This window comes from Epinephelus moara, chromosome 21, assembly GCF_006386435.1.
Source record: "Epinephelus moara isolate mb chromosome 21, YSFRI_EMoa_1.0, whole genome shotgun sequence".
Taxonomy (NCBI): domain Eukaryota; kingdom Metazoa; phylum Chordata; class Actinopteri; order Perciformes; family Serranidae; genus Epinephelus; species Epinephelus moara.
In genome coordinates, this window is record NC_065526.1 from 38,266,906 (window position 1) to 38,294,748 (window position 27,843).

At 40.4% G+C, this 27,843-nt stretch overlaps 2 protein-coding genes and 1 long non-coding RNA gene across 8 annotated transcripts in view; 1 reads left to right on the forward strand and 2 right to left on the reverse strand.

Annotated features, from left to right (window-relative positions):
* LOC126409015 (uncharacterized) overlaps nt 1-7,213 on the forward strand; it is a 13,484-nt gene extending 6,271 nt beyond the window's left edge. The window contains exons 2-3 of the long non-coding RNA XR_007571982.1: nt 2,775-2,981; nt 3,852-7,213. This is a non-coding gene — a long non-coding RNA (uncharacterized LOC126409015). The remainder of the gene's footprint in view (nt 1-2,774; nt 2,982-3,851) is intronic.
* The window catches only part of LOC126409007 (putative ferric-chelate reductase 1), a 24,936-nt gene extending 12,502 nt beyond the window's left edge, over nt 1-12,434 (reverse strand). The window contains exons 1-3 of the mRNA XM_050074871.1: nt 12,267-12,434; nt 7,247-7,451; nt 3,821-3,898 (exon numbers count right to left, since the gene is read on the reverse strand). Coding sequence (XP_049930828.1) covers nt 3,821-3,898; nt 7,247-7,451 — 283 coding nt within the window. The 5' untranslated portion in view covers nt 12,267-12,434. The remainder of the gene's footprint in view (nt 1-3,820; nt 3,899-7,246; nt 7,452-12,266) is intronic.
* Nucleotides 12,435-12,993: 559 nt separating this feature from the next.
* Nucleotides 12,994-27,843, reverse strand: part of si:ch211-267e7.3 (ADAMTS-like protein 2) — a 69,106-nt gene continuing 54,256 nt past the window's right edge. Inside the window, exons 12-22 of one of the 6 annotated variants that reach the window (XR_007571974.1) lie at nt 27,394-27,733; nt 27,002-27,102; nt 25,993-26,119; nt 24,373-24,586; nt 18,675-18,830; nt 18,363-18,533; nt 18,028-18,204; nt 17,809-17,867; nt 17,547-17,654; nt 16,512-16,665; nt 16,170-16,306 (exon numbers count right to left, since the gene is read on the reverse strand). Coding sequence is in view for 4 of the 6 variants with exons in the window: in XM_050074780.1 (XP_049930737.1) it covers nt 16,170-16,306; nt 16,512-16,665; nt 18,028-18,204; nt 18,363-18,533; nt 18,675-18,830; nt 24,373-24,586; nt 25,993-26,119; nt 27,002-27,102; nt 27,394-27,733 (1,577 nt within the window). In the remaining 2 variants the exon portion in view is untranslated. Of the gene's footprint in view, nt 16,307-16,511; nt 16,666-17,546; nt 17,868-18,027; nt 18,205-18,362; nt 18,534-18,674; nt 18,831-24,372; nt 24,587-25,992; nt 26,120-27,001; nt 27,103-27,393; nt 27,734-27,843 lie in introns of those variants that run through there. The other 5 variants (XR_007571975.1, XM_050074781.1, XM_050074780.1 and 2 more) reach the window with 5 other exon arrangements.

Here is a 27,843-nt window from a genome sequence, read left to right on the forward strand (position 1 = left end):
GTCTTCCCAAGTAACTGTCAGCTCAATGAAATAAACTATCCGTTGACTCACTGACCACAACACTATGTCAGGCCTCTGCTTGGTACAAACTATTTCCTGGGGAACAACAAGCTTTCCCCCTAAATCTACTTGCATTTCCCAATCACAAGCACCTTCTAGGCAGCCACACCCTTGCCTCCTTACTAACTTATCCCTTCTGTATTTCTCCCGCTCATGGACAAACTGAATTGCTAAACTCCTATTCTTAACACCTTCTGAATTTACCTGTCTTCGCTTCCCTTCGATGCCTGCAGCTAAACATTTCAACACCTGGTTATGTCACCATGTATATCTGCCTTGTGACAAGCTAACTTTACAGCTTGACAAAATATGCTTTAAGGTTGCGGTACCTGAACACAATGGGCATGATGGGTCCCCATCCACAGGTCCCTCCAACTAATTTTCCTCTTCTCTACACTTTCCCAATTCAACCACTGTCCCTGTTTAGCCTGGGCCACTACCTTTGCACCCCTTAATATCTCCTCCTGTCTACGTATCTGTTCCACGACCAGCTTTATTTTATCTTTGAGACCTGCTTTATTCCATACTGGTTTGCCTGAGCCAAGCCCCAGGCCTCCCCGGCCAAACTGAACATTACTTACAATCTCTGCATGCCTAAGAGCTGCCTCTGCCTCCTGAACTGCCAATCTTGTGTTCCACTTCCTCCCCTTGGTTGGATTTGGAACCACACTCCTAACTATCATGTCCTTACTCCCAGATAACAAGAGCTCTGTCCTGACCTTGGTACATTAAAATTCCTCTGTTAAACTAGATACTGGCAGCTGAAGTATCCCTTTTCCATACAATGCTCAAACATTTCTTAGGCACCTAGGAGCGCCCAACCACTTCCTAATATAAGAGCTAACCGACCTTTCAATTCTCTCCACAACGGATATTGGAATTTCTTAAATTGACAGTGGCCACAATAACCTAGGATATAGCCCAAATTACAAACACCACAACTTCAACTTTCCTGGAAGTTCTGATTTATCTACTCTATCCAATCCTTCAGCCACATCTTTTCTAAATTTCACCACCTGTTCCTCATCAGTCAACTCTACATTGTACCACCTACCTAAGCTCTTAACAGACTTTTCCCTAATTGTTGGGATTTCCTCATCATCTATGAAAAACTTCCTATCACTTAACTTCCCTCTACATATCGAGATGCTTCTAGACTTACTAGGCTTGATCTTCATGCTGGCCCACTTAAGGTTCTTATTTACCTTCTCTAGTAGCCTCTTTGTACATGGCATTGTTGTGGTCTCCAGTGTCATGTCATCCATGTAAGCCCTAACTGGTGGAAGATGCACCCCGTTCTGCCATCTCTCCCCACCTACCACCCACTTAGAGAAGAGAAATTGTACACCCTGCCATAATACCTATTTCTAGCCTCTGCCAACCTGTTGTGAAACCTGCCGTACTTAGACACAAGATAATATCCTGAAAGTATGCTTTCACTAAATTAACAACTACCTGTGGCACTTTGAAGTAGTCAAACGCACTCCAAATTAGGCTATGCGGTACTGAACCAAACACAATTGCAAGATCTAAAAATATTACATGCAGGTCCCTTTTCTTAATCTTCGCTGCCTGAATCTGGTGCCAGATCATGCTAGTATGCTCTAAACACCCTGCAAAACCTGGTATTCCTGCCTTCTGCACCATAGTATCTATTAAGCTATTCCTTTCTAAGTAGCTAGCTAATCTCTGCGCTAATACACTAAAGAAAATCTTCCCCTCCACATTCAAGACAGAAATCATCCGGAATTGACTAAGGTCCACAGACTCCTTCTCCTTAGGAATAAGGACACCCCCTGCCCTACGCCATGCTCTTGGGATAATTTGTTTCTCCCAAACTATTCTTAGCTGTTTCTACAAAAATTTAAGGATATCAGGTGCACTTTTATAAACCTGGTAGGTAGGGTTGGAACTCGTTAGGATTTTAACGATTCCGATTCCTTACCGATTCCTTCTTAACGGTCCGATTCCTTACCAATTCCTCTTACCGATTCCTATATTATATTCATTATACTTGCTATACTTAAACAAGTATATAATAAACACAAATGCAATGATACAAATACAAAAACGTTATTCTAACTGTTGCACAGTACAATTAGATGAAAATACACATTTGTGTGTGGTCCGTATTTCAGATTTAGAGCTTGTATCATCTCCCTGAGAATATATAACAACAAAAAGTGATTCTCTGATTTCTACAGTAACACTATTACCTCAAATTAACCACAGCAATATAATAAAAAATACTTACATGCATTCATGCTTGGGCACTGTTATTTACGTGACAACACCTGAACAGAACACACACACACATTGGCTGTTTGTTTCTACCGCTCCCCTGGCTGGAAGCCTCGGACCTCCCGCCGTCAGCCTCCGCCTTGATTAAACGCTGAAAATTAAATAAAAGAGGGAGACAGGTTTTTCCTGTTTTATCTTATTTTGTTATATTTCACCCTCTCCCCTCGCTGGAAGCCTCGAACCTCCCGCCGCCCACTCCCATCTCAAACACGGAGGTCTCCCTCTCCGCTGAGCACCCACGGACGGCGCACGCCCAGCCTGTTAAATAGCCTGTAACCATAACAACTGTGTGACACAAACTCAGTGCTTTAGTTATTAAATAATGTCGGGCTTGGTCGGGTTCGGACAGAAATATGCGGCCCGTGGCGCACTGTAATGGAAATGCACGTGACGTTTTTTTTTTTACAATCTAGGAACCGTTACTCCAAATGTGATGGAACCGGTTCCGGAACCGGAACTTTGGACCCGGTTCCAAAAAAGAACCAGATCCGGATCCCAACCCTACTGGTAGCCTGGGGCCGAAGAAGCCTTTGCACGCCTGACCACTTCCTGAACTTCCTTCCACCAAGGTGGCCTGACATCCATCTCATGCTCTATCCCTCCTAATGGAGGGATATCAGGTGGGAAACCTACTATCCTATTCTTCTCTAAATCTGAATATGTATTTCTCAAATATTCTTCAACCTTTAGCCTTGCTGCTTTCAGCTGCCCTCCCTTTCCTGGCTGAGCAATCCTTTAACAAACTTAAAAGGGTCTCTGAAAAAAACCTGTCCTTACATGTTCCTTCTTTCTCCTCTTTTTCCTGAGATGCTCTGCCCTTCTAAGAACTGCTAGCCTGCTTCTCAACTCCTCTTGCAACACATTAATTCCCTCCCTTTCTTCTTCTATCTATATCTACGCTGCTTAGCCTTGCTTCCAATTTTTTGGTGTCCACTTGCAGTACTGCAGAAAAAAAAACACACAAAAAAAACCCTGTGGCCCACCAACCACTTTCCGCATAAACCACCATTGTAAAGAGATGTCTGTAAAGGTGTTCTGTGTTGAGAGAACACGTTGAACTGCAAACATGGTCAATTATGACTCTTTCCATTATGAATTTTTGATCTTTCATATTTGTAAAACTTTCATCGAGCCAAGAAAAGCAATTTCAAGTGACAATTAAAAGTCTGAATATGTGCCATCTTGGAGTTCAGCATCTAGTATCTAGAACAGGTCCTGTTCCATGTCTGCCATGTTGTTCTACAGTAGCCCAGAGCAGACTAACCAACCCACTGGCTCTAGATAGGGCCATTCACATTTTTGTGTCAGCCACTGTAGTTCTCCTACACGCTTGGCACTGGGGAGAAGTTTCAGTTCTGCCACCTCACTGCTAGATGCACACTGCTAAATCCTGCACACAGTGGTCCTTGAAGGTTCTACGTTCTACTAAAGAGGATGGCAGATATTAAAGGGTTTTTACCTTGTCCCTGTCTGCTTCTGGCCTGTAACAGGAAACCCTGGAACTCTGTGGAGCTGTCCTTCACCACCTCCACCATCACTGTAAGGAGACAATCAGGGAGGTGAGAGGAGGAGGCATTCATGTTATATGAGACTGACTGACTTCAGGAGCAGCAGGAATGGACTGGAGGCTGGAGATGTTGACTGACTTCCGATGGTTGAGAAGATAAGACTGAGGTCAGAGTAAGTTCCTGTAAACATGACCTTTGACCTCTGACCTGTTACACAATACCACCCCTGGGATAAAAGGATAATACAGAGACAAAGAAAAGGAAAGAGCAGAGTAGGAAGAGGGAGAGGAAATACATTCCCCTTAAATAAATCCTCATCATACTGTGCTTAAAGCTTGTATAGTCTCAGTTTGATCAGATACAAGGTGAAAGAGAGAAAGGTGTGAACCATGGATACTGCTGCTTTGTGGGATGAACCTTAACCATTGACCATTTCAGTGCCAGTATTTTGTGTTAATTTTCTCTTTTTCACTCCCTTTTGGTTTTCACTAGAATGACCTGAATGCACTGAATAATTTAATTTAACATGACTTAAACAAAGCAGTGTAGTACATATATATATATATATATATATATATATATATATATATATATATGTATGTATATATATATATATATGTATGTATGTATGTATGTATATTTAGTGTAAGGTATAGGTTTATCTATTCAAGGAAGCTGTCTGTCATTTTCCACAAGGAGAAGGGGTGGAATTTAATAAGTAAATCAAAGTAACTATACACTGACAACTGCTTTTACATATGCTTTTCATTATTTGTAAATAATTCTTTCTTTATTTCTATCTATCTGCTTGTTTGTAAGTTTATGTCTTTTTAACATCTTCGAAATAAATATCAATATCAATATCAATACACAGTGGAGTGTGACTTGTTGGAGTAAAACTGATTTGTTTGTTGGTTCATTTTAATTACAGATAAAACAGTCTAATTGAGCTTCTCGATTTAAAAAACTGACACACATGATGATGTTGTTCAGTAGGCTATATGTAAGACCACCTTGGTATACAGAAATACTGTATAGTGTAGGCCAAGGGTCAGCAACCGTTTTAATATGAAGCACCATTTTTTATTTTTTATTTTAGTGTTGATCAGTGTGTCAAATCAATATAATGCCAGTCCCTTGTGCCTTAGAAACTTGATCTCCATTCAAACTTGAGCCATGTCCTCACCTTCTGTTGTTTGAGGCGTTGGTTTTAAGCAGCAGAGTTCTTCCCTGACTGTCAAATTACAGTATCTTACTCTAACCACCAAACAAGGCATGTAATTCACATCCACGCTTTCATGCAATCTCAAGCGTAATGCTTAAGTTGCAAAGTTTCTGTGTGTATTTGTGTGTGTGTGTGTGTGTGTGTGTGTGTGTGCGGGTGTTTGTTTGTGTCCCTTCATTTAATTCTGCTTCCCCTGTTTAAATCAGAGTTTTTTTGTGGGTCCGTCTGCTTGTTTGTAAGTTTATGTCTTTTTAGACTTTTTAGGCAGGCAGAACACTTTCTGGGGTTTTTTCACCAGTTTGTGGAGTTTTGAGTCGCAGGGTGGATAGTTGATCCGTCCGATCGGAACTGATCAGCTCCAACCGATAAATGAGGGGACCAGCTGTTAGTAAGTGAAAGTAAACTTATACGAACGGTTCAGTTTCACCACGCCTGCCATTCTGCTGCTCCATCTGTACCCAGAGTACATGTCCAATTAGTAACAGTAGGCTATATATATTCCAACAGCGGGCTGTACAAAACCTCTCTTTATTGTTTTGTTTTTTTTAAAAATGGATTTATATCTCAAAAAACAATATCCTCTGCAAAGAATAAGAAGGCTGTTAAAACTTTGGACAGTTTAATATTTTTTCTTAAATAATTGTTTATATTTTACTTTTTATTATGTATTTATGGTAACCCCTGGCATGTTTTCCATCCATCCATCCATCTTCTAACCGCTTCATCCTCTTGAGGGTTGCGGGGGGGCTGGAGCCTATCCCAGCTGACATTGGGCGAGAGGCAGGGTACACCCTGGACAGGTCGCCAGACTATCGCAGGGCTGACACATAGAGACAGACAACAATTCACGCTCACATCCACATCTATGGACAATTTAGAGTTATCAGTTAACCTAATCCCCAATCTGTATGTCTTTGCACTGTGGGAGGAAGCCAGAGTGCCTGGAGAGAACCCACGCTGACACGGGGAGAACATGCAAACTCCGCACAGAAGGGCTCCCACACCCGGGATTGAACAGAAACCCTCTTGCTGTGAGGCAACAGTGCTAACCACCACACCACCGTGCCCCTGGCATGTTTTGTTTTGTTTTATTTTGTTGGTTTGTATTTTATTTTTATATATGTTTTCTATTTACGTTTATTCACCTGTCTGTATAATTACTCACCTGTTTACAACAGATTGATTGTTTTTGTAATACAAAAAAAAATACTCCTGCATGTATTGCTAATGTGCCATAAATTAAACTGTGGCGTGCCTATGGTTGCCGGTCCCTGGTGTAGGCTGTAAGAGACAACTTTTATACAGAAAACATAAAGTGTAGTTATAATTGATAACGTGACAATGACCATAGCAAGATTAGTGATAAATGTCATTATGATGATGTCAAGTAATCTTAATTTAGGTCAAACCTGATGAGTTTTACAACAAAATAATAGTTTAAGATTATTGTACAAATTTAATCTAGTAGGAAATGAACACACTTGCCTTTGCATGTCCTATATTGCTGTTTCAAAGGCAATACAAAGGCAGAGCGCAATAACTACAATTTAGGTGCATATACCTATTTAGTTAGTGCATTACCACTGTTGGAGCCTATTCCTTTGGAAATGGTAAATCAAAATAATGCTGATGATAATGTTGATTAATTATTGAAAGTTGTAGATCATATATTGCAGATAAATTATGATTTATTATGATTGTTCTCTGCTGCTCATGGCCCTCCTCCTAGTCAGGCCATCCTCCTCCTATGATTAGGGAGAGAGGACAGCTGGGTTTCCCTTTTGTCTGCCTTTTGTGTTGAAGGAGTGAGGAGTGAGGAGTGAGACGCTTTATCTACCACTAAATTAAGGTTTTTGTTTTGGTCATTGTATGAAGTCAACCACAGAGAATATTTTTGTTTATGTAAATAAATTCAGAACCTTTTTTGAACCTGGAAAGATCTCCGCAAGTGCTTATTATTTAGTGAGTCCCAGACCTCCTCCTCAGAAGACTAATCTGTTATTTTTTACCTTTTTTTTTTTAACGCAAGAGTAGCCACAGCCACTTTTCTGCCTATAAATAACAATGAACAGTCAAAACACTTTTTTCAAATTTAATACCCTACTGTAATACCTTGCAGGGACTACTCAGGAGTGTTTCTACAGAGACATACCTGTAATGACTCCTCCAGGCGTGTACGCAGTGCTAGATGTAGACACTGTGAATGGCGGGCTGCTGGTGGAAGGGGTGAAGGGTGGGTGTACAGGCATCATGGTGCCACAGGAGAATGCAACTGAGCCATTAGGGAAACACACACACTCCTCCACAAAGCACACACACACCACTGCTAAAAGCAACATCATGGCTTTAAGAGGCATCTGAAAAAGACAGGAAACAGCACTACTTAGTTTAAAATTATGGACACAGTGGGATTGTGTTATGACTGCAATAAATGTCCTAGCAGCTCCCATTTCTGAAAAGCATGTGACATCAAATCTAACTTCTTCTTTCAGGTGAGAAAACAGATGCTAAAACCAGGTCTTTAACAAATGCTTGCAATGACTATTCCAAACAATAAGTTATCAATGTGACACCAGCACCATGAAGGAAAAAGAAAGTGAAATAGGAGTCTTGGAGAACCCTCAATGAAAGGCTTTGGAGTAAACAAAAATGTAAGAATTTCCTAAGAATGTAATAACTCCCAGAAATGCACATACAGAGGCTCAGGGACATAGAGCCCCATCTGGCTTCCATTGAGAAGGCGATGGTTGTCTTCCCACAGAGCCAGTAATATCAAATGCTCCACAGTTTTCAGTCTGCATCTGAACATTCAGTAAACTAAACTCTAATCTGCACTGGAAACAGTTAAAAAGTTGAACAAGTTCTGGGTCTGGACAAGTGCTGTCCAGGCCCAGTGGCCCACTGTGTTGTAATCCATCTATGCTTTATGGGTAAAAGTTTCCCATCAAAAACTAAATGAGATGCTTAAAAAAATACAACACATTGTTAAGGATTACAACAGTGGTCCCCAACCATTTGACATGTGACCCCTCACATAATATACACATCCACAAAATGATAGGTATTGGATTAAATTTTTTTTACAAGTTTTAACACCAGGAATTTTTTACACAATTTCAACCAACCACATTTTCCTCAGGTAAACAGCCTCAGTAAGGATATGAGGGACATAGAGTAGCAAAATGACCAGTGACATCATAATCATCTAATCACACTTATATGTGTCAAACTATCCTGGTTACAAGAAATAAAAACATTAATAATAAACATACAAGAATAATTTAAGGGAGCACTGCACAAACTTCAACAGATAATAAGATACCATAAACATATCAAATTTAATTTTAGTAATGAGTCTGGTGCCACAGATGAACAAAACAAACTGTTTCGATAAAGGGACTTTGTGTGATGTCACAAATACTCTATATTTGTTAGATATAGATATCTGTTGGTTAACTCATATTGCAGCGGTGCCTGGATGGTGTGACGTGTGGTTGTGCTGCTGCCGTGGTCCTGCCAGATGCCTCCTACTGCTGCTGTTATTATTAGTCATACTTCTACTGTTATTATACACATATGATTATTGTCACATATGCATACTATCAGATATTAATATATACCTACAACATATTGTACCACAATTACCGTAATTATTATTGTAATATTATTACTTAATGTTGTTGTAAGCTATAATCATTACTGTCTGCTCTGCATCTCTCTCTCTCTCTCTCTCTCTCTCTCTCTCTCTCTTTATGTCTCATTTTGTCATACGGATTACTGTTAATTTATTATGTTGATCTGTTCTGTACGACATCTATTGCACGTCTGTCCGTCCTGGAAGAGGGATCCCTCCTCAGTTGCTCTTCCTGAGCTTTCTACCATTTTTTTCCCCGTTAAAGGTTTTTTTGGGGGGAGTTTTTCCTTATCCGCTGTGACGTGCCAAAGGACAGAAGGATGTCATATGCTTTAAAGCCCTCTGAGGCAAATTATTATTTGTGATATTGGGCTTTATAAATAAAATTGAATTGAATTGAAATTGAATATATACAGATTGTTTTCCGTGTATAGATCCTACAGGCAATCGCTTACAAAAACACTATTTCGTCACAGCCTGTGACGGCCCCAGGGCCTTGGTCCTTCGATTGTACTGTGTGTGTGCTCTGTGTCTTGCAGGTCCTCAGCTGGGTGGAGCTGAGATGGCATCAAGTAACTGGGAACACCTGGCCAGTGTTCCCAGGCTACTTAACCCCGCCTGCCCAGTCTCCAGGGTTCTTTTGTTCGTGTTCGGCAATCGCAGTAGCAGTAGCAGTTGTTGCAGACGTGGCTGCTGCCGCGCTCCTGTCAGTCCCTTCCTCAAGCCATGCTGCCTTTTGTTTTTGAGTTGCTGTCTTTTGTTTTGCACTGACAACATGCACCTTACATTATCCAACACATCCATGCACCCTCACACACCACTGATACTGACTTCCACACCCCATTGCAGTATTTATTGTTTATCGTGTTTAATAAACTTTTGTTAACTTTTGGAGCCGCCCCGTCTACATCTCCCTCATTTGTTGCAGCCTACGAGTCGGCCGTAACACAGCCCTTTTCATGTTTCACTTGTCTATGATTTTTTCCCCCTTAGAGATGGTTTCATTTAAATAACTATTAAGATGTCCAATTATCAATTATTTAAAAATGAGCAAATGTTACACATACATCCAACAATGAAAACAGAATTGTTGTTGCTTCTTTTTTTCTTCTCATGACCCTTCAAATGACCCCTCAAATTTACCTTGACTCTTTGGAGGGGCCCGACTTCCAGGCTGGAAACCACTGGATTAAAATACCTGATTGTGAATAAAGAAGTTGAAAGTAGCTCCACCTTGAGCTGCTGCAGCAGTGTTTACACACTGAAGCATCAGTGTTAAAGATTTAATAATGTCTTATATAATGAGTAGTCACAGGGGAGATTGTATACCTGGGACAGGTAACTTTTAATACTTCAGTACGTTTTTCTGGTAATAATTTTGTTCTTTGGCTTAAGTAAGATTGTGAATGCCGGAGATTGACTTCTTGGTGTTGGTTCTTTTACTTAAGTAGTACACCAACAATGTGGCTCATTTTTGTGTTTTTTTGTACAACAGTAGATATATATAGGCCTAGTAGATACATTCGCTGTTGGTCTTTTCATGGGAAAAGAAGAAAAACAGAATATGCTGTAGCAAAGTGAAAAAACAGTGGCTGAAGCTACCTCAGCATACTGGCCACTGTTGAAGCTGAAAAACCTCATCTCAGTGGGTCAAAAGGAATAACTGCAAAAGAATTTGTCTGCACAACATGTGAATATGATGCACAGTACAGTTATTAGTATGCCAATATTTGTCAATGTTATAAGCCATTAATACTAACAGGGGCGGCTGTGGCTCAGAGACAGAGCAGGTTGTCCTCCAATAGGAAGACTGGCAGTTCAATCCCCGGCTCCTTCAGTCTGCATGTCTTGAGCTGATACTGATACAAGATACTGAACTCCAAATTGCTCTCGATGGCTGTTCCATCAGTGTGTGAGTGTGTTAAAAACTGAGTAGCAGGTGGCAACTTGTATGGTAGTTCTGCCACCAGTGTATGAATGTGTGTGTGAATGGGTGAATGTGACTCGCAATGTAAAAATGGAGTGGTCAAATGATTAGAAAGGTGCTATACAAGTGCAGATCCATTTACTAAATTCTACTGACATGACTAATGACATTACCACTTTTTAAAAAAAATTTGATTGCAAAGTTTCATAATTTAAGCCCCTAACACTAAGAGAAATATGGTAATAACATTACCACTTTAAACCATGTTTAACAGTTGTTTTTTGTTTGTTTGTCTGATTTTTAATTTCTGATTGCCATGTTTTATGTTTGAAGCCATCAGTACTAACAGGGATACTGTTAAAAACATTACTACTTTTAAAAATATTTCTATTTCTTCTTCTTTTTAAATCCTGATTGCAAATTATCAAATTTGAAGTCCTTAACACCAACAGAAATACTGCATATAACATTACTACTTTCAGCAATACACACACACACACACACACACACACACACACACACACATATATATAGATATATCTTATTTATTCATTTAATATCTGATAGCAAAGTTTCTTATTTTAAACCTTCAACACTAACAGAAATACTGCTTATAACATTACTACTTTCAGCAATACACACACACACACACACACACACACACACACACACACACACACACACACACACACACACACACACACACACACCATCTCACAACTCCATAGATAGATAGATAGATAGATAGATAGATAGATAGATAGATAGAATTTCTGATTGCAAAGTCTTGTATTTTCAACCTTTTACACTAACAGAAGTACTGCTAATAACATTACTTTTAAGAATATTTATTTTTTCTTTTCTTTTTATTATTTCTGATAACAACGTTATGTTCAGGGGCTAGATTATCAGAAAATCATGCGCAGCAAACTAACAATGATGTGAATTCTGGAGCTTCTTCCAGCAAATAGCAAAGACATCTAAACACACACATCTAACTTTTTTTAACTATAAAGATGACGTTCTGAATGTTTGGAAATTGAATATTCACAGGACACTGAAGTAAACCTGGGTGATAGGAAAAATTTGCAACACCATGGCAGGCTTTGGGGAGATGGAAACAACAAAGTTGTTAAAAATGTCTATGTTATAAAAAAGCACTTCATACATGTATTCAAAGTTGAAAAACAGATCTAATAATCACAGAATCATAACCTGTTTGCCTTGTATTCCTCTGAAATATGTAAGTGTTAGCAAAATATAGCTTAATTACTATTTGCCATTTATCAATCTCAAATTGGATTCACATCACACTAACTTCAATTCATTTTCATTAAATCATCATCAAAATGTTAATACATGTAAAAGTGACATTTACTAATAAACATCTGAAGATACATGTAAATTGAGTAGAAACATTAAGAAATTAATTCAATTTGTAATTTGACTAACCTGGAAGTTAACTTAAGTCATTAAGTCAAGTTTTGTATACATTTCAAATATTTTGTATACCTCATAACATAGGTGAAGTGTTGCAATTGGTCCTGTCTCTTATGCAGAACATGGATCACATTGCAAACATTTGAACTCAGCTGAGGTGGAAGTACTCACCTTTCTCTGGATCTGTTGGTCTCTTCCTGCAGACACACACTTGGGTTTGTCTGGTATCCTTCCTTGGACTTAGGTGACAGTTTAACTGTTTCTGAATCTCATCAAAATCACAAATATGGAATGAAATGACCTGGAGGTCCTCTCACAGTCTGTAACCTAAAGATCCACAGTGCCTTGTTAAGACCAGTTCAGATGAGTAATTGGTGTGCATTCATGCATGTAATTTGGTTTCACTAAGGAGTCATCCATTGGGATCACATTTCTTGTAACCATGACAATGTTAATTGCACATGGTAAGGGGGGAAAGTACACTTAACAACACGCTGGTCAATTATGACACTCTCACCTATAGTAACCACAGCAGAGAAAACAGGTCATGTTTCACATTATAGCTTAATTACCGCCCACAGTTACCCTCACTTAAATGCTCCTTCATTCATATAGCATATAACCTTATATCTCCTCTGTTTGCTTCCCATACAATCCCAGCTTCAGTTACCATAGTTCAGCTGACAACCATTGAAATGTAAGCTTTTCACTTTAATCAGCTGCTTAGTTATCAGGTCTTTCCCTTGTTATTCAATAGTCTCCCTCCATATTCTTTGAATGACCTCCTGAAGCATACTTCAGTAGGTGGTTTTGTGTCCTGCACTACATCCAAAGGTAAGTCCAGTGTTTGTCACCAACAGGAGCGCCAATCACAGGCCAGACACAAATGCTCATCAAATATAGCTCATTTTTATTCTTTATGTGTGACACAGTAAGCACAAACAACAACAGCAGCAGCTTTGTGACTGCTGGAACAACAGGTAAACAACACGGACAGTAACAGTCAGGTGAACACAGTGTTTTGGATACATGAGAGTTTGGCCCCAACCATTCTCACTGGCAGCCATGTTGTTTCAGAACCACATTCCTGCTCCTCAGCTGTTTCTTCTGTTCTCAGGCAAGCATCTCCAGTGATGTACTTTCATTGAATTCATTGTTGAACTGTCACAGCTGAGATGTTTACAGGAGCATATATTTTTTTGATAGTCTTTTTTTCACATCAGTGTGTTTACAGGTGTTGGGGAGCACCACTGCATATATGAAGAAGTTCTATGAAGATTTCTGTGGCTCCAAAGGGAGGCTTTGTGAGGAGGTGCTGCCATTTTGTAGCTAAAATGAAGCTTTGACATGCATCTGCTGTTTACAATTAGGGATGCACGATTTATATCGGGCCGATAGATTATAAGCTGTTGATAGGAAATTTATATTATTATTTGTTATTGCGATATTAAAATTATAGCCAACAAATAGAACCAATAAAACAAAGCCAAATTGCTTTCATTGACTTAACTGGCGCAGCATCTACACCATCAATAAACAAAGAGAAGAAGAAGAGCAAGAGCATGTGAACTCGAGAGCCAAACATGTTTGTCGCCAGTGCAGATGTTTTTCACAGTTTTAGTGGAAGACAACATAATTGTGTCGGGGGTCAGATGCAGCGCTGAAGTACCATCCCTGGTGCCACTGCCTTACTGGCGAACACTAAGTTCAACGTCAGCTCGAGCTAGATGGCAGCTAGACTGGCAAACACAGGAGCAGTGGCTAAAATCCAATTTTTTTTTTGCTGTGTCAACAATAGTGAAGTCAGATTTGGTTAGGTCAGAGCTATGGAATATTAAATCATCTGTATTTTCTCACTTCATCTTAGCCTTTCTTACCCTCAGATGTGCATAAACTACAGGTTATGAACTTCTTTTTAAAATATAAAAATGTAGGGCATCCAGTAGCTCAGTGGGTAGAGCGGGTATCCCTCCCATGTACAAAGGCAGTATACTTGCCACAGCAGCCGCAGGTTCCGTTCCAAGCTGCAGGCCTTTGCTGGATGTCATCCCCTCTCTCTCCCCCTTTAAGCTTGATCTGTCCAATTGAATGAAGGCAAAATCCCCCCAAAAATCTTAAAATACAAAAATGTGAAATTATTGATTATCATATCAGTTTCCGCCATGAGAGTAGGAAATTATCTGTTATTGGTATCTGCTGAAAAAAAAAACATATCATGCATCCCTAGTTACAATAATTAAGCAACAATCTTTTGTGGAACTGTGCTTTAAAAGGAGCAATAGTTAAGTTTGGAGTAACTGTTTCATTAGTCAGTGTATGTTAGCAGGCTGTGTTGTGTCTGTTGTATGTTGTGTAAATACACACTTTTAAATGGCAGAAGTAAGAGAATAGTTAACATATCAGCATGGCACCAATGGTACTACCTGAGCAAACTGTGCACAGGGCTGTATACGTCTATGTACAGGCTGAGGGGGCTCAGTTGCAGTATTTTTTTACCTGGTCCAGTCTGTCCTTGTCTGTTGCTACGGTTACAACAAAGCTGCCTCAGGGCTTTTATGTGTTTTAGATGCACCCTTTTTAGCAAAGCACAGAACGTTAAAGGTGAAGTGGGTAACATATGGGGGGATTTGGTGGCATTTAGTGATGAATTGCAGATTGCAACCAGCTGAAACTTCTTCCAGCTAGAATTCCTTCAGTGTTCATTGATATGGAGGTTTTTACTGTAAGCTGAATTCTCCACAGAAGTCTCTTCCTGGTGACTTAAACCAGTAAATACAATGAATAACGCAGTTTCACATTATAAATCCATGTATTTCCAATGCTGTTTGGCATGTTGCTGTGGTTGGCCAGTCCAACACATGCTAATGAGTGGTCACCTTTTTTCTCTAATAACATAAGATCCAGACATTCAGGAGGTTGTCCCCGGAAGCCGAATTATCTACAGAAGTCTTTTACTCTCCAAAACAAAACGGAAAACCAGTAAAAACACTGAATAACGCAGTTTCACATTGCAAATCAGTGCAACTGTTGCACTGCCAACCTGAAAACGCAAATAGCCCTTTCTGGAGCGAGTGTTTGGTGTGTCCATTCTGGGCTACTGTAGAACATGGCGGTGCAACATGGCACATCTCCATACATGAAGACCTGCTCCCTATGTAGATATAAACGGCTCATTCTAAGGTAACGAAAACAAAATGACACACTTATTTTCAGGTCATTATACACCAAAGAAAACTTATTTTATTCCATTTCTGCCAATATATCCCCTAAATCCTACACACTGGACCTTTAAGAAGTGAGTGAATGGCTACATTACAGACATTTACTGTAGTTAGCACCACTGTTAAAATGGGATGGAGTGACCTGCAGTGATGGACACAGGCAACCTCTTAACTTGGTGAGTGTGACATTAAGATGAATGGGAATAAGGAAGAAATAAAGACTCAAAGAGTGTTTGCTCTTTCTATTTTGGAGTTAAGGAAATGGATGAAGTGAAAGCCCAGTGTGTCCTAAAGCCATTCTATCTTCACATTGTCGGGGAGAGGGTGGTCAGTGAGTAGATTTAGTGGCAGACTAGGTAAATGGTCTGGGCATTGGTCAGATGGAGCGGGCTAAAGCCATGCACATTCTGTCATGAAGGGGTTTGGAGCTGTTTTATGTTTTCAGTACTTGAGATTAACTTCCACCTACAGAGCAGGATCTGTTTTTTTATCGGCAAACCAATATTCCTGATGACTCTCTGAGGAAGCATTATCAATAATTTTGATTGGTAACCTTTTGTAGTGGAGTTACTACTCCATTAAAAACAAAAAACATTTACTTTAAGAAGCAATTCTGGCTGTGAGGAAACCAGATATAACATTGACAGGGCGGAAATAAAGCCAGTGACCACAGGTTGACCTTCCATATCAGTGACAGGGGAAAGAGTTACAAGGTTAAAATGAATGTGATAAGGCCTTACATTGCTAGCAGCAGGCTTTTGTGTAGCACCAATATAAAAATATAAATGTAATGTGACCTTTGGTACCAGTGGTTTGTGTTTAGTGGTTGAGGTGAGAGGTTACAGTTAAGACTTCAGGGTCTTGGTGCCTTACAGGACTGGCAGCAAGCCTTTCTGTAGTACCAGTGGGAGCACAGTTTCACCTTCAGGACCAGGGCACAGTTGGCTGTTGGTTTGTCTTGGCAGGAGTCTTCTACTGCCACTGATGCTGCTGAATAAACACACAAAAGACACAACAAGTCTGAAATATGTCGAAAAGTCAAAATGCTCCACTTAATTCATTAAGGCACTGCAGAAAAACACTTTCTTACAGTGATGCATCTGGGAGTTCATTTATCCTCCACTGATGGAGAGGAAAGCTTACTGACATGTTGCATCACCTACAGTGAATGTGCATGCTGGGTTTGTTTTTGTACCTGGTGCTTCTGTCGGACAGCTCTGGATTTCACAGCTCTGTCTGGCTTCGGGCCTGAGGGCAGAGTCACAGCTGTGGCCCCTGGTTACCAGCTCCTCCCCCTGGTAACACTTCACTTCTCGAACCTGGACACCACTCCCACAGGTCTTACTGCACTGAGGAGGCATGAGGGGAGAAGACTTTTCATTTGTCTCTACATATTAATGATGATCAGACTTCAGGGTTCCTGCACATATACAAAATTAAATACTTCAATAAATGCCCAGACTTTTTCAGACCACATTTGACATCTGGGTACCAATATCCAGCCCTTGAAAACGTGCATTTACCTATTATGGATGTTTGGTCCACACTCCTAAACAGACAGCTGGAACGTTCCAGTGTCACAGTGTGTTCACACCAGGCGTGAGTAAAATATTCGCCTCGCTCTACTCGCGTGAGTTTGACCGCTGGCACAAATTCGCATCTGTTCGCGTCTTTACTTTGACTTTGTATGTGATCTTATCGCACGAAAAATTTGTTTCGTGCCCGGTGTGAGCACACTGTTAAACACCACTGTCCAAAGAAGAAAAAAAACTAACCGGTGCAACCTATACTTGTTTTTTTTCCTTATAATGTTGAATTAATAGTATTAAATTATTGTTCCCCCTATTTTTTGTCTCTTTTATAAATATGAACCAAAAATTTGTTAAAAAAGCAGCATCTGTGCAGCCTTATTTATTTACTGTGTCCAGGGAAACGACAACCGACACAGCCATAAAGCAGTGGTTTCCTTATGCAGTTCTTATAGCTACATCACTGCATAACTCAGAAATGTTCAGACAAGATTGACACATAGTTTCTTGTGATGCTATGTCATGCTGTGTTTATATGCAATTCAAATAGTGCCACTTTTACTTTCAAACAAATTTGGTCTTGGATGTCTGGACTTTGTTCTGATATAAGGCATTTGTTTGGGCAGAGCTAATTGTGATGTACAGGCGTAGAGGCAGCTTTGTGTAGAAGTGTGTGATCAGCCACATGCCATAAATCTTGCCTTGCTTTTGATGACATGAAGCTCGCTCTAGCCTGCACTCTCTCACACAGTGGTAAACAGTTTAGCTGTGCTGGTTGCCTGCTCCAAATGCCATGGCGAACACTCTGCCTGTGGGATTAGTTTGTTATTAAAATTTTTGATTTGTATATTTTAGAAAACAGAAGAGGAGCAATAGTCTGGAAGTACAAATATTTTGCTATACTCTTTTTCTTTTTTTTCCATTCTGATCCAGACCTGGAAATGACAAAGTCAAATTCCATACTTTTCCATATTGCGTAGGAAGCCTGACACCAACAGACTGTTTCTTGTATATAGCTGGACCTACAGAACAAGAGTTGATAAAAAGTTTAAATCACACACGGACACACAGGAATTTTCACAATTGGCCAACCCCACATTTGATCACTGTGGTTGTGTGTAGGCTGATTGATGCATTAGTAGACAGAGAGATAAACAGACAGACAGACAGACAGACAGTTACCTGAGACCAGGATGTGGTGAACCATTTGGAACAGGGTCTCTGGAAGCAGGAGGAGCTGGTCTCTGGTTTGTTGGTTCGGTCGCAGCTGCTGTCTGGAAACTCTTTGAACACGCCACTCTCCAGCCCAGCACACACCACCTGACGCTGACGCACACCGCGCCCACATGTAGCATTGCACTGGCACACATAAACAACAAACACACAGACAAGAGGACTTATATCTCCAAGTGGGTCAACATTGATTTTCCACACATTCCCCCACCAGCCAAAATAAGCTCTACCAAAGACCTCTGAATGCAACTACACGTACATGGACTGGCTCTTTAAATGTTTACCTGTTGCCATTCCTGTTCCACCCAATGAGGGGCGCAATCTCTGTCGCCACAGGGATAGATAGCCAGCGGGCGCAGTGATTGATCACACTGTTCCTCTGACATCACAACCCCACCGGATGATCGACACGTCACTGCACGTGCCATCCTTCCCTCTCCACACACACCGGAGCACTGGCACATACATGGACATTTTGAATAGAAAACAGAAACTTTCATTTTCATGCTGTGAACTATACACTGAGTGACAAGTGATCAAATGCTTGCTCTGGTGTGTGTTCAGTGTGTGTTCAGTGTGTGTGTTGTTACACCCACAGGTCCCCAGTCAGAAACCGTCCACCTTCTGTCACAGGGTGGGCCATCACATTCCTGACTCTCTATTGGTTGAGAAGACCTGTTACATAGTCTCATTTCCATGGAGCAACGAACCTCGCGAGAACGGACACCCCGAGAGCCACAACGCGCCGAGCACTAACACAGTGACACAAACACACACACACACACACACACACACACACATTATGTACACATATCTGTGCAAAGATCAACACTGCAAAAACTGTAGTTTGAGAACTGTTTGTTTCTATCTCAGTTGTCTGTATTAGTATGACATCAATCTGAAAACATATTCAACAGAACAGGCACTAACTCTCAGTATCATTAACTGCATTATTTACAGGCATGATCATGATGCCAACAGGGGACCAGAAATGTGGACTTGAGTCACATGACTCAGATTTCAGTCAGACTCAAATCATGAATTCGATGACTTCAGACTTGACAAAATCAAAAAAGACTTGCAATCTGACTTAGACTTAGACACCAATGACTTGTGACCTCACTTGGACTCTAGCCTGATGATTGTAAAGACTTGATACCTTCCCCAAAGCCCAAAGACTAAAAAAATTTTTTTTTAAATGTGTGCGCACAAATCAGTTAATTTCCCCTCATTTCCTGAATCAACTAACATTGACGCTATTTATTCCCAGCTAGTTGACATTTCATTCCACAGGTCCACTTTGTTTAAACCAATCCAACAGCACCCAATCAAGCTGCAGGAGAGAACCATTTTTTTTGAAAATGTAATATATCATTACTCTGTTAATAAAATGGTATTACATTTAGTGAAGAGCACATCATGACTTGTTTAGGACTTTTTTTCCAATTCCTGTTTTTTGTTATTTGTGTTATTGTATTGTTCTGTGTTATTTCAGGCTGCTGTGTTTGAAAGTCACTTGAAAGTCACATGACTGGGCACTCATGGTTACTCATGAAGTCATTGTTCCAACCTCATCCACTGCCACAATAAGGTGGTGTGTGGCAGTTGTGAAGAGCCAGCATTGCTGCTACTTAAGGCAGGGCACCTAGCATTTATACCTCCTAGCTGCCTCCCTTTGTGGATTTTCTGGGAGCAGCAGACTGGGTTGACAGCAGTGAGCAGAGTCAGCATATGGTGGAAAGATTGAATTGTCCCAAGAACACTTCAATCCTCAGGGTGGAGCAGGGGGAGTCTCCAGACATCTGGGCTGTTTCAGTTCCCCAGATGACTCAAAGTTACTAAATGGATGAGTGTCAGGATTATTTGTGTTTTCGGTCTTAGATTGCAATTCTCTGTAGTTTCATCTTAATAATGTATTTTTTTTCATCTACTGGAAAGTTTGCACCTATGTTTAAGTTTGTTTGTTAGTTTGTTTTTATATTTTTGATGCTGTGGCCAAAACAATTTTAGTTTTCAAAACATCAAACAAAATACCAATATCATACCAATATCATACTTGTCTACATAATAGTCTGTCCATTGTTTGCCTTTATTTGTCCAGCTTTATTCCCATTGTTCTTCCATCAATCAATTTTTTTGTCACATGAAATCATATCAGATACAATTGCAGTGATTCTTAGCTTTAACGTCTAATTCTGTACAGTACACTGACAGCAATGATAAATAAAATAAAATAAAAACAGTCAAATTCTGATGTATGTGTACACAGAGGGGAGAGCAGGACATCTTGTCACACAGGTAAGATGTCACATTGGTTATATCTTCGACACCAGAGGGTGCTAAAAAATCTAACAGTCGCATGTGCAACTCACTGTTCTGAAGTAATTTTGCTCTTGACATGCAGTATGTGTCACTGTCACCTGAGGTGAGAACAATGTTCATATTTTTCAATGAGAAAAGTTAAAAAACAAACAAACAAAAAAAAACCTAAACTGCACTGTTTATATTATAAAACTTAGCCAAGCACTGGTATGTTCCATTATATTATTTTTGCACAGAATGTTTAGAGGAGGGAAAATCTGTATTTAATACAAAAAAACCAAAGTCCTACACTAAAGCCAGCTTGTGGTTTACCTAGCAATAACACTCTAGTGCAAGTTGTCTCAGTGCTTTCAGGGCAAAAATCGCTAGGACAATTTGCCTCAGTATTCACAGAGCAACAATACCCAGCTGCAGCCTTGCAGGGAGCCAACTTTGCTAGCTGCTTATGTTGGTGGTTGCCATGCAACCTGTTAACAACAGACCACTTCACACAGCATCAATTTAATTGTATTATATGATGAGGCCACAAAATGGTCAAAATATACAGGAGGGTGCCTAATTAGCCCTTCATTAGATACAAAATTATAATGATAAAATATATTTTTGTAAGAATAATTAAAATAAAAGACAGAAGGAAGAACAAAAATAAGCTTATAAAGTGGTTTAAAATTCTAGACCAAAGGCAGACAATGTCAGCATGTCATCCATCATAGGGCTGGGCGATATGGCCTAAAAAAAAATCTCTGATTTTTTCACAACAAACCCGATTCACGATTTAAATCGATTTTTTCCCTTCCTACTTACAAAAAAAATATTTGCAGCCTGGTAGCACATACCTGGTGTCTAAAACTTTCAGCATGTGAATAAACTCTGGCTTTTCCACGGTAGCCTATATATGGGCACCATATCTCTTGCAATATACATTGCGACTGCATCTGTGATTGCTTTCCACCGGTCCCCTTTCTTATCATACGGCAGTGTTTCCCCTACCATTATATTGGAACACAACAGAAGTCATTTAAGGTTACCTTTCCTATAGAACAGGTCTATACCTTGTCCTTTTATGAAACAAACTAAATAGCCTTACGTTACAGGCTGAGCCTGATGTGTGTGGCTTGTGTGTGTGTGTGTGTGTGTGTGTGTGTGTGTGTGTGTGTGTGTGTGTGTGTGGAGCTGTGTATGTGTTTAGTTGATGTAGGAGGTATGAGACGTTAGTGCGCCGGGTGTGGTGTGTGACGTCAGACGGATGCGCCCCAGGAAGAAAGTGAGGCATGTGCTATGTTGTTTACATCGAGCAGACACAGTGAAGAAGCCTACACAGTTCTGCATGCTGTTTTTGAGTTATTTCCCTCTATGTAAAAGTCAGACACTGATGAGAAAGGCTGTGCATCATCCCTGCAGTGCTGAAAATAAAGTGCCGTTCTTTAACGCAGACGAAGTATTGTTGTTTATGTGTTGTTGCAACAACGAGCTAACACAAGCTAAAAGAGCTAATAGTCTTCGGAGGTCCCTTTACTACGGTTCGGGGGTCTGCCAGCTTGGCGTTGTCAACATTTACTTACATTTGTCAACATTTATTTCTTATTTACTCAACGGCATGTCATTTATGTCCCTACACGGTGCGCGTCTAAAATCCTCCTCTGCTCTCTGTGTCGGAGTTCGGCCCTGATGCGCACACACACAGACACAGATGAGCACACACACACACACAGGTGAGCACACACACACGAGCACACAAAAGCGCTGAAGAACTCGTTCCCTTTCTTGAGAACGAGTTCTTCCCTGCTCACTGCCATGTTTGTTTGTGTTTGTGAGCCCACTCTGAACTACGGGAGCCCAGCGGGGAGCCCAGCGGGGAGCCCAGCGGGGAGCCCAGCGGGGAGCCCAGCGGGGAGCGGCGGTGGCGGATTTTAAAGAGAAACTCGATTTTCATTAAAACAAATCGACCTAAACCACAAATTCGAATTAATCGATAAAATCGATTTATCGCCCAGCCCTAATCCATCATATCATATCATCTAACTTACAAAGCTTTAAATGGTCAGGCTCATATTTTAGAGAGCTCATAGTGCCATATTATCCCACTAGAACACTGCACTCTGAGAATGCAGGGTTACTCGTGGTCCCTAAAGTCTCCAAAAGTAGATCAGGAGCCAGAGCCTTCAGCTATCATGCTCCTTTCCTGTGGAATCATCTTCCTGTTGCGGTCCAGGAGGCAGACACCGTCTCCACATTTAAGACTAGACTTTCCTTTTTGCTAAAACTTATAGTTGGGGCTGGCTCAGGCTTGCTTTGGACCAGCCCCTAGTTAGGCTGACATAAACCTAGTCTGCCAGGGAACCTCCCATAATACACCTCCTATAATAAACCAAGCACCTTCTCTCCTTATCTCTCTCTCTCTCTCCTTTGCTAACACTCATGTCCTGTTACTGCATCTTGCTAACTCGGCTCTACTGCATGTCACTAACTCAGCTTCTTGTCTGGAGCTTTTGTGCTCCACTGTCTCGCAGGTTAACTCATATTGCAGCGGTGCCTGGATGGTGTGACGTGTGTGGTTGTGCTGCTGCTGTGGTCCTGCCAAATGCCTCCTACTGCTGCTGTTATTATTAGTCATACTTCTACTGTTATTATACACATATGATTATTGTCACATACATATACTATCATATATTAATTTATTATGTTGATCTGTTTTGTACGACATCTATTGCATGTCTGTCCGTCCTGGAAGAGGGATCCCTCCTCAGTTGCTCTTTCTGAGGTTTCTACCGTTTTTTTCCCCTGTTAAAGGGGTTTTTTGGGGAGTTTTTCCTTATCCGCTGTGAGGGTCCTAAGGACAGAGGGATGACTGACTGACTGACTGACTGACTGACTGACTGACTGATTGACTGATTGATTGATTGATTGATTGATTGATTGATTGATTGATTGATTGATTGATCATCCAAACCTCAACATCAATTACAAAACTCTCCCACAATTCTGTCAAAAGATAGCATCAGCAGAAATCAAGTTAATACTTTTATACATTTTATTTGTTATATATAATGTGACAACTTACCCCACATAAGGTGTCTTCTTACCCTGTGATGGGTCAACTTGTCACAAACAGACACTCTGTATTTAACCATTAATAACTCTACAGTACAGTGAGAAGTAAAACTCGAAAGATTATACATTAGTGCACAAGAATTTCTTTTTTAATTTAATATGTAAGACTAGAATCGGTTGTATGGCTCCGGGCACCAGTCAAGTTTACAACCATGTCTGTGAAAACATGGATGCTTCACACACATCTTCTTCCCTGCAGCACAGAAGATCTATACAATCAGCAGCGTTAGATTAGTGTCACCAATTCAGTATCTGACCAAATGTCTCCCCTTTTGTTACTGAGATATGACACTGAGTAATGGCCAGAGAAGTGTTTTTGAAGAACATTATGATTTCACATTGAGGCTGACCTTTGACCTTTTGGATATATCATTACTTCATCATTATATCCTATTAGACCTCCGAGAAATTTTGTCATAGTTCATGAATTCTGGAGTGTTGGCCAAAAAATGTTTTGTGAGGTCACAGTGACCTTGGCCTTTGACCTTTGACCACCAAAATCTAATTAGTTCATTACTGAGTCCATATGGATGTTTGTGCCAAATTTGAATAAATTCCTTGAAGGTGTTCTTGAGATATCATGTTGGCAATAATGAGATGAGGATGGACAACCCAAAAACATAATGCCTCCGGTAACAGCTATTGCCAGCACGGAGGCATAATAAGGGACTGTGATATACTCCGATCAAGAAATGAAAGTGAAAGCAAAAAGTATTGCATGATGCCTTGCTCACTCCTACTTGGTCAATAAAGATGATTCTGATTCTAAAAATCTGAATTAAGTACCATAAACCTAGCAGCCATCAGTGTCGACAGTACCACTACACAGCAGAAACATTGCACTGTAGTTTGCTGTATTACCTCTGACCACTCAGACACCTCCCACTGGGGCCCGCAGCTCTGGCCAAGGCAGGCCTTCCTATTGGCTGGTTTGTGAAGGTCATGTGACAGACACAGTGAATCATAGACAGATGAGTCAAGACCAGGCGACAGCATCTTCCAGCAGCGCACAGTACGATACTGAACGCCTTCACCGCAGGTCCGAGAGCACTCACTCCAGCCACTGGTCTCCCATCTGAGAACAAAGTGACAAGAAGGTGAAGCTGGTAACGTCTGACATTTAGTGATAGAGTTTTAGGAATATATGGTGAAGAAAACCGTTTCAGTCACATGTAGAGATGCCATTCCTACTTCTGCCTATGTTTTGAATTTTCTACCTTAGCATTCAATTCTTGTTTGATTCTGTCAGAGCATTTCAAAGCCACTATGTGAAGAAACTTAGTAGTCTATGGTATGTTGTTACATTTAAACCTTTTATCTTAAGGCCCAGACACACCAAACTGACTTCAAAGAACTGGCGGCCAACTGTTGTGTTGTCACACGCCGCCATGTCTCAGCCAAAAAGTTGCACATGCATGCAACGCAAAGACTATAGATGATATCTAACAAGCGTATGTTCTGCCCCTGCTTGTGAGAAAATAACTCTCCACACCAACAGGTGGCAGTAGACTGTATTTCTGTTATTCAAAAAGGGAAACCAGAAGACATTAGCACATTAACAACACAATCCAATGTTGAAAGAACAGAACATATTTACTGTGCACCAGTCAACAATAACACAAACCATCAGGAAATGTTTCTGCTAAAGAGCTCAATGGCTAGAAAAAAATAATCTTACATAATGTAACAAGTTTGTGCTGGTCTCACTCCCTCTTGACTTTAGTTCTTTGTTTAATTTCCTCACTTCCAATCCTCTTCTTATGCGCTGAGCTGCACTGCCAGTCAGCTTGATTTTATTCACCTACGGTCTCCGCCATCACTGTTGCCAACACCAACACCAACGCCAATGTCAATGCCAACGCCAACGCCAATACCAATTCAACATGCAAAACTGTCCAGAAAAGATCAATGGGGTCGACAGGAGGCAATGGTGCAGGACACACTACGCTGAGTAGGGCAACAGACGCTCACTGACGGCCCAATACTGACAGACAGCCAACCATCGGCTTGGTGTCTGTGTCTTTTTTGTTACTACGATTAAGGATTGCCAATGAAAAAAATACTAATTTAAATCCTACATCAATCCTTGCTGATTTAGCAAAAAAATACTTGATAAAATTTGATAATGATATGATGAAAATTGTAGTTAATAGATTTTACAACAAAATTCCCCAAACTTTGGTTTGTACTGTGACTCATTTTGTTTGGGTTTTCCCTCAGGACTTACTTAATTTAGCTAAAATAGCTATGTTTAAGATCTTAGTAGAATTAAAGACACAGACAAACTGTACTTTTAATTCAGTAGATTAGTTCAACTTAACATATCCAGAGGGTGTCATCTCACTTGAAATGAATTTGCTATGCCAATCTTTAACACAAGAAAATCACAATGGGTTTTAGTCCAACAAACCTGTCAGTCAGTCAGTCAGTCAGTCAGTCAGTCCGTCAGTTAGTCAGACAGTAAGTCAGTCAGGGCAGTACCTTGGAGGACATTCTTTCCCACTGCAGAACTCATGCGTAGGCTCAGGTCTGGTCAGAGAGTCACAGTAACTGTCATCAACTTCGCTACCATCATATCGGACACAAAGGGCATAGCTAGTGGTGATACCTGCAATACACACAGACACACAGTGTTAACAGTGAAAATACAGATTGCAGACTAAGGCTGGGTATCTTTTAAAAAATTATGCCACCAGTATGAATACCAGTACTCTTAAAGTGATACAAATACCAATAGAGCACTTCATTTGAAATATCCTTCTGCATTTTACTGTATGCATTTATTTCTATCAGATGCAATGGGCATGTTGTATCGCCATACTTTAAAACGTTTTGGTGGCATTTGGCTGAACTGCCCACTCCATCAAATACAACCTGCTCAAATTCATCACACCACAGACTATTTGGGTTGCAATCATGCAGAAGCGGACCAATCTACCACAGAAAAAGATCTATACAATCAGCAGAGTTTCAAGGTGGACTACCCAACATTAGTGTCACCAATTCAGTCACTAATCAAGTGTCTCCCCGTCTGTTCCTGAGATATATGATGTTGTTCCTGAGATATATGATGCTAAGTAATGGCCAGAAAAGAATATTATTAAGAATATTATGATGGCACAGTGAAGTTGACCTTTGACCTTTTGGATATAAAATGTCATCACGTCATCATTTTATCTTATTAGACATTTTTGAGAAGTTTTGTCATAATTAGCATGAACTCCTCAGTTATGGCCAAAAACATGTTTTGTGAGGCTACAGTGACCTTGACCCGTCACCTTCAACCACCAAATTCTAATCAGTTTATTTTTCAGTGCAAGTGGACATTTGTGCCAAATTTGAAGATATTCCCTCAAGATGTTTTGGAGATATTGCGCTAACGAGACTGGGACAGACGGATGGATGGACAACCTGAAAACATAATGCTTGGAAATATAATAAATGTGGGTATTGTCATACTGATGTACTTACATGTTGTAAGTGTGTTTACCTGTTGTACAGGTTGAGCTGCAGGGAGCATAAGCTGAAACCTTCCAGCGATACATGTCTGCCAGACTAATATCTGGCTCAAGACCCACATCAAAGTCATTACTAGGGAGAGACAGAAACAGAGACAGACAGGCAGGCATATTTTTGAAACCTGATAGTTTCCTGTTCATTTCATAACAACCCAGTAATGAAACAATTATTACACTGCCAGAAGGAAAAGAACGTAAATTAAGTCATATTAAGAAAATGAGAGAAATGACAAGACCTGCAGGCTAAATATTGTGTGGATACAAGATCACAGGTATGGTATAACTGTGTAGTGAGTTACATCTTATAGCATGCCAGTGCTCTTCAGGCAAATACTGTATCTCTTCCACAGCTGTTGCCTCATACCTCTCTGTGTTGGCTGCCTGGACTGCAGGCACCTGTTGCAGCTGTACCAAGATGGCAGTGTGTGTGTGTGAGTGTGTGCCAGTTTCTGTTTCTGTGTGCGTGATGGAGTGTGTGTCAGTAACCGTGAGCAAGTCTGAGTGTATTTCCAGCTGTGGGTGTGTGTGTATTTCTGTGTCTGTGGCAGACAGCATTTGCACATGTGTTTCTACTGCTGCATGTGGATCAGTGAGTGTGTGCTCAACAGAGTGTGTGTTTGAGTGTGTCTGGTTGTAATGTAAGTCCTCCAGTAGCAGGTAGGAGGCATCTTCTGGCAGGGCTGCAGTATGAACACTCTGACTACCTGTGAGCAGATACAAACAAATGAAAACATCTTAATATGAATTGATGCATACTAGTGAGAAAGATTATTCTAAAAATAATTAAGGCTATTATTTGAGAGATAAGACATTA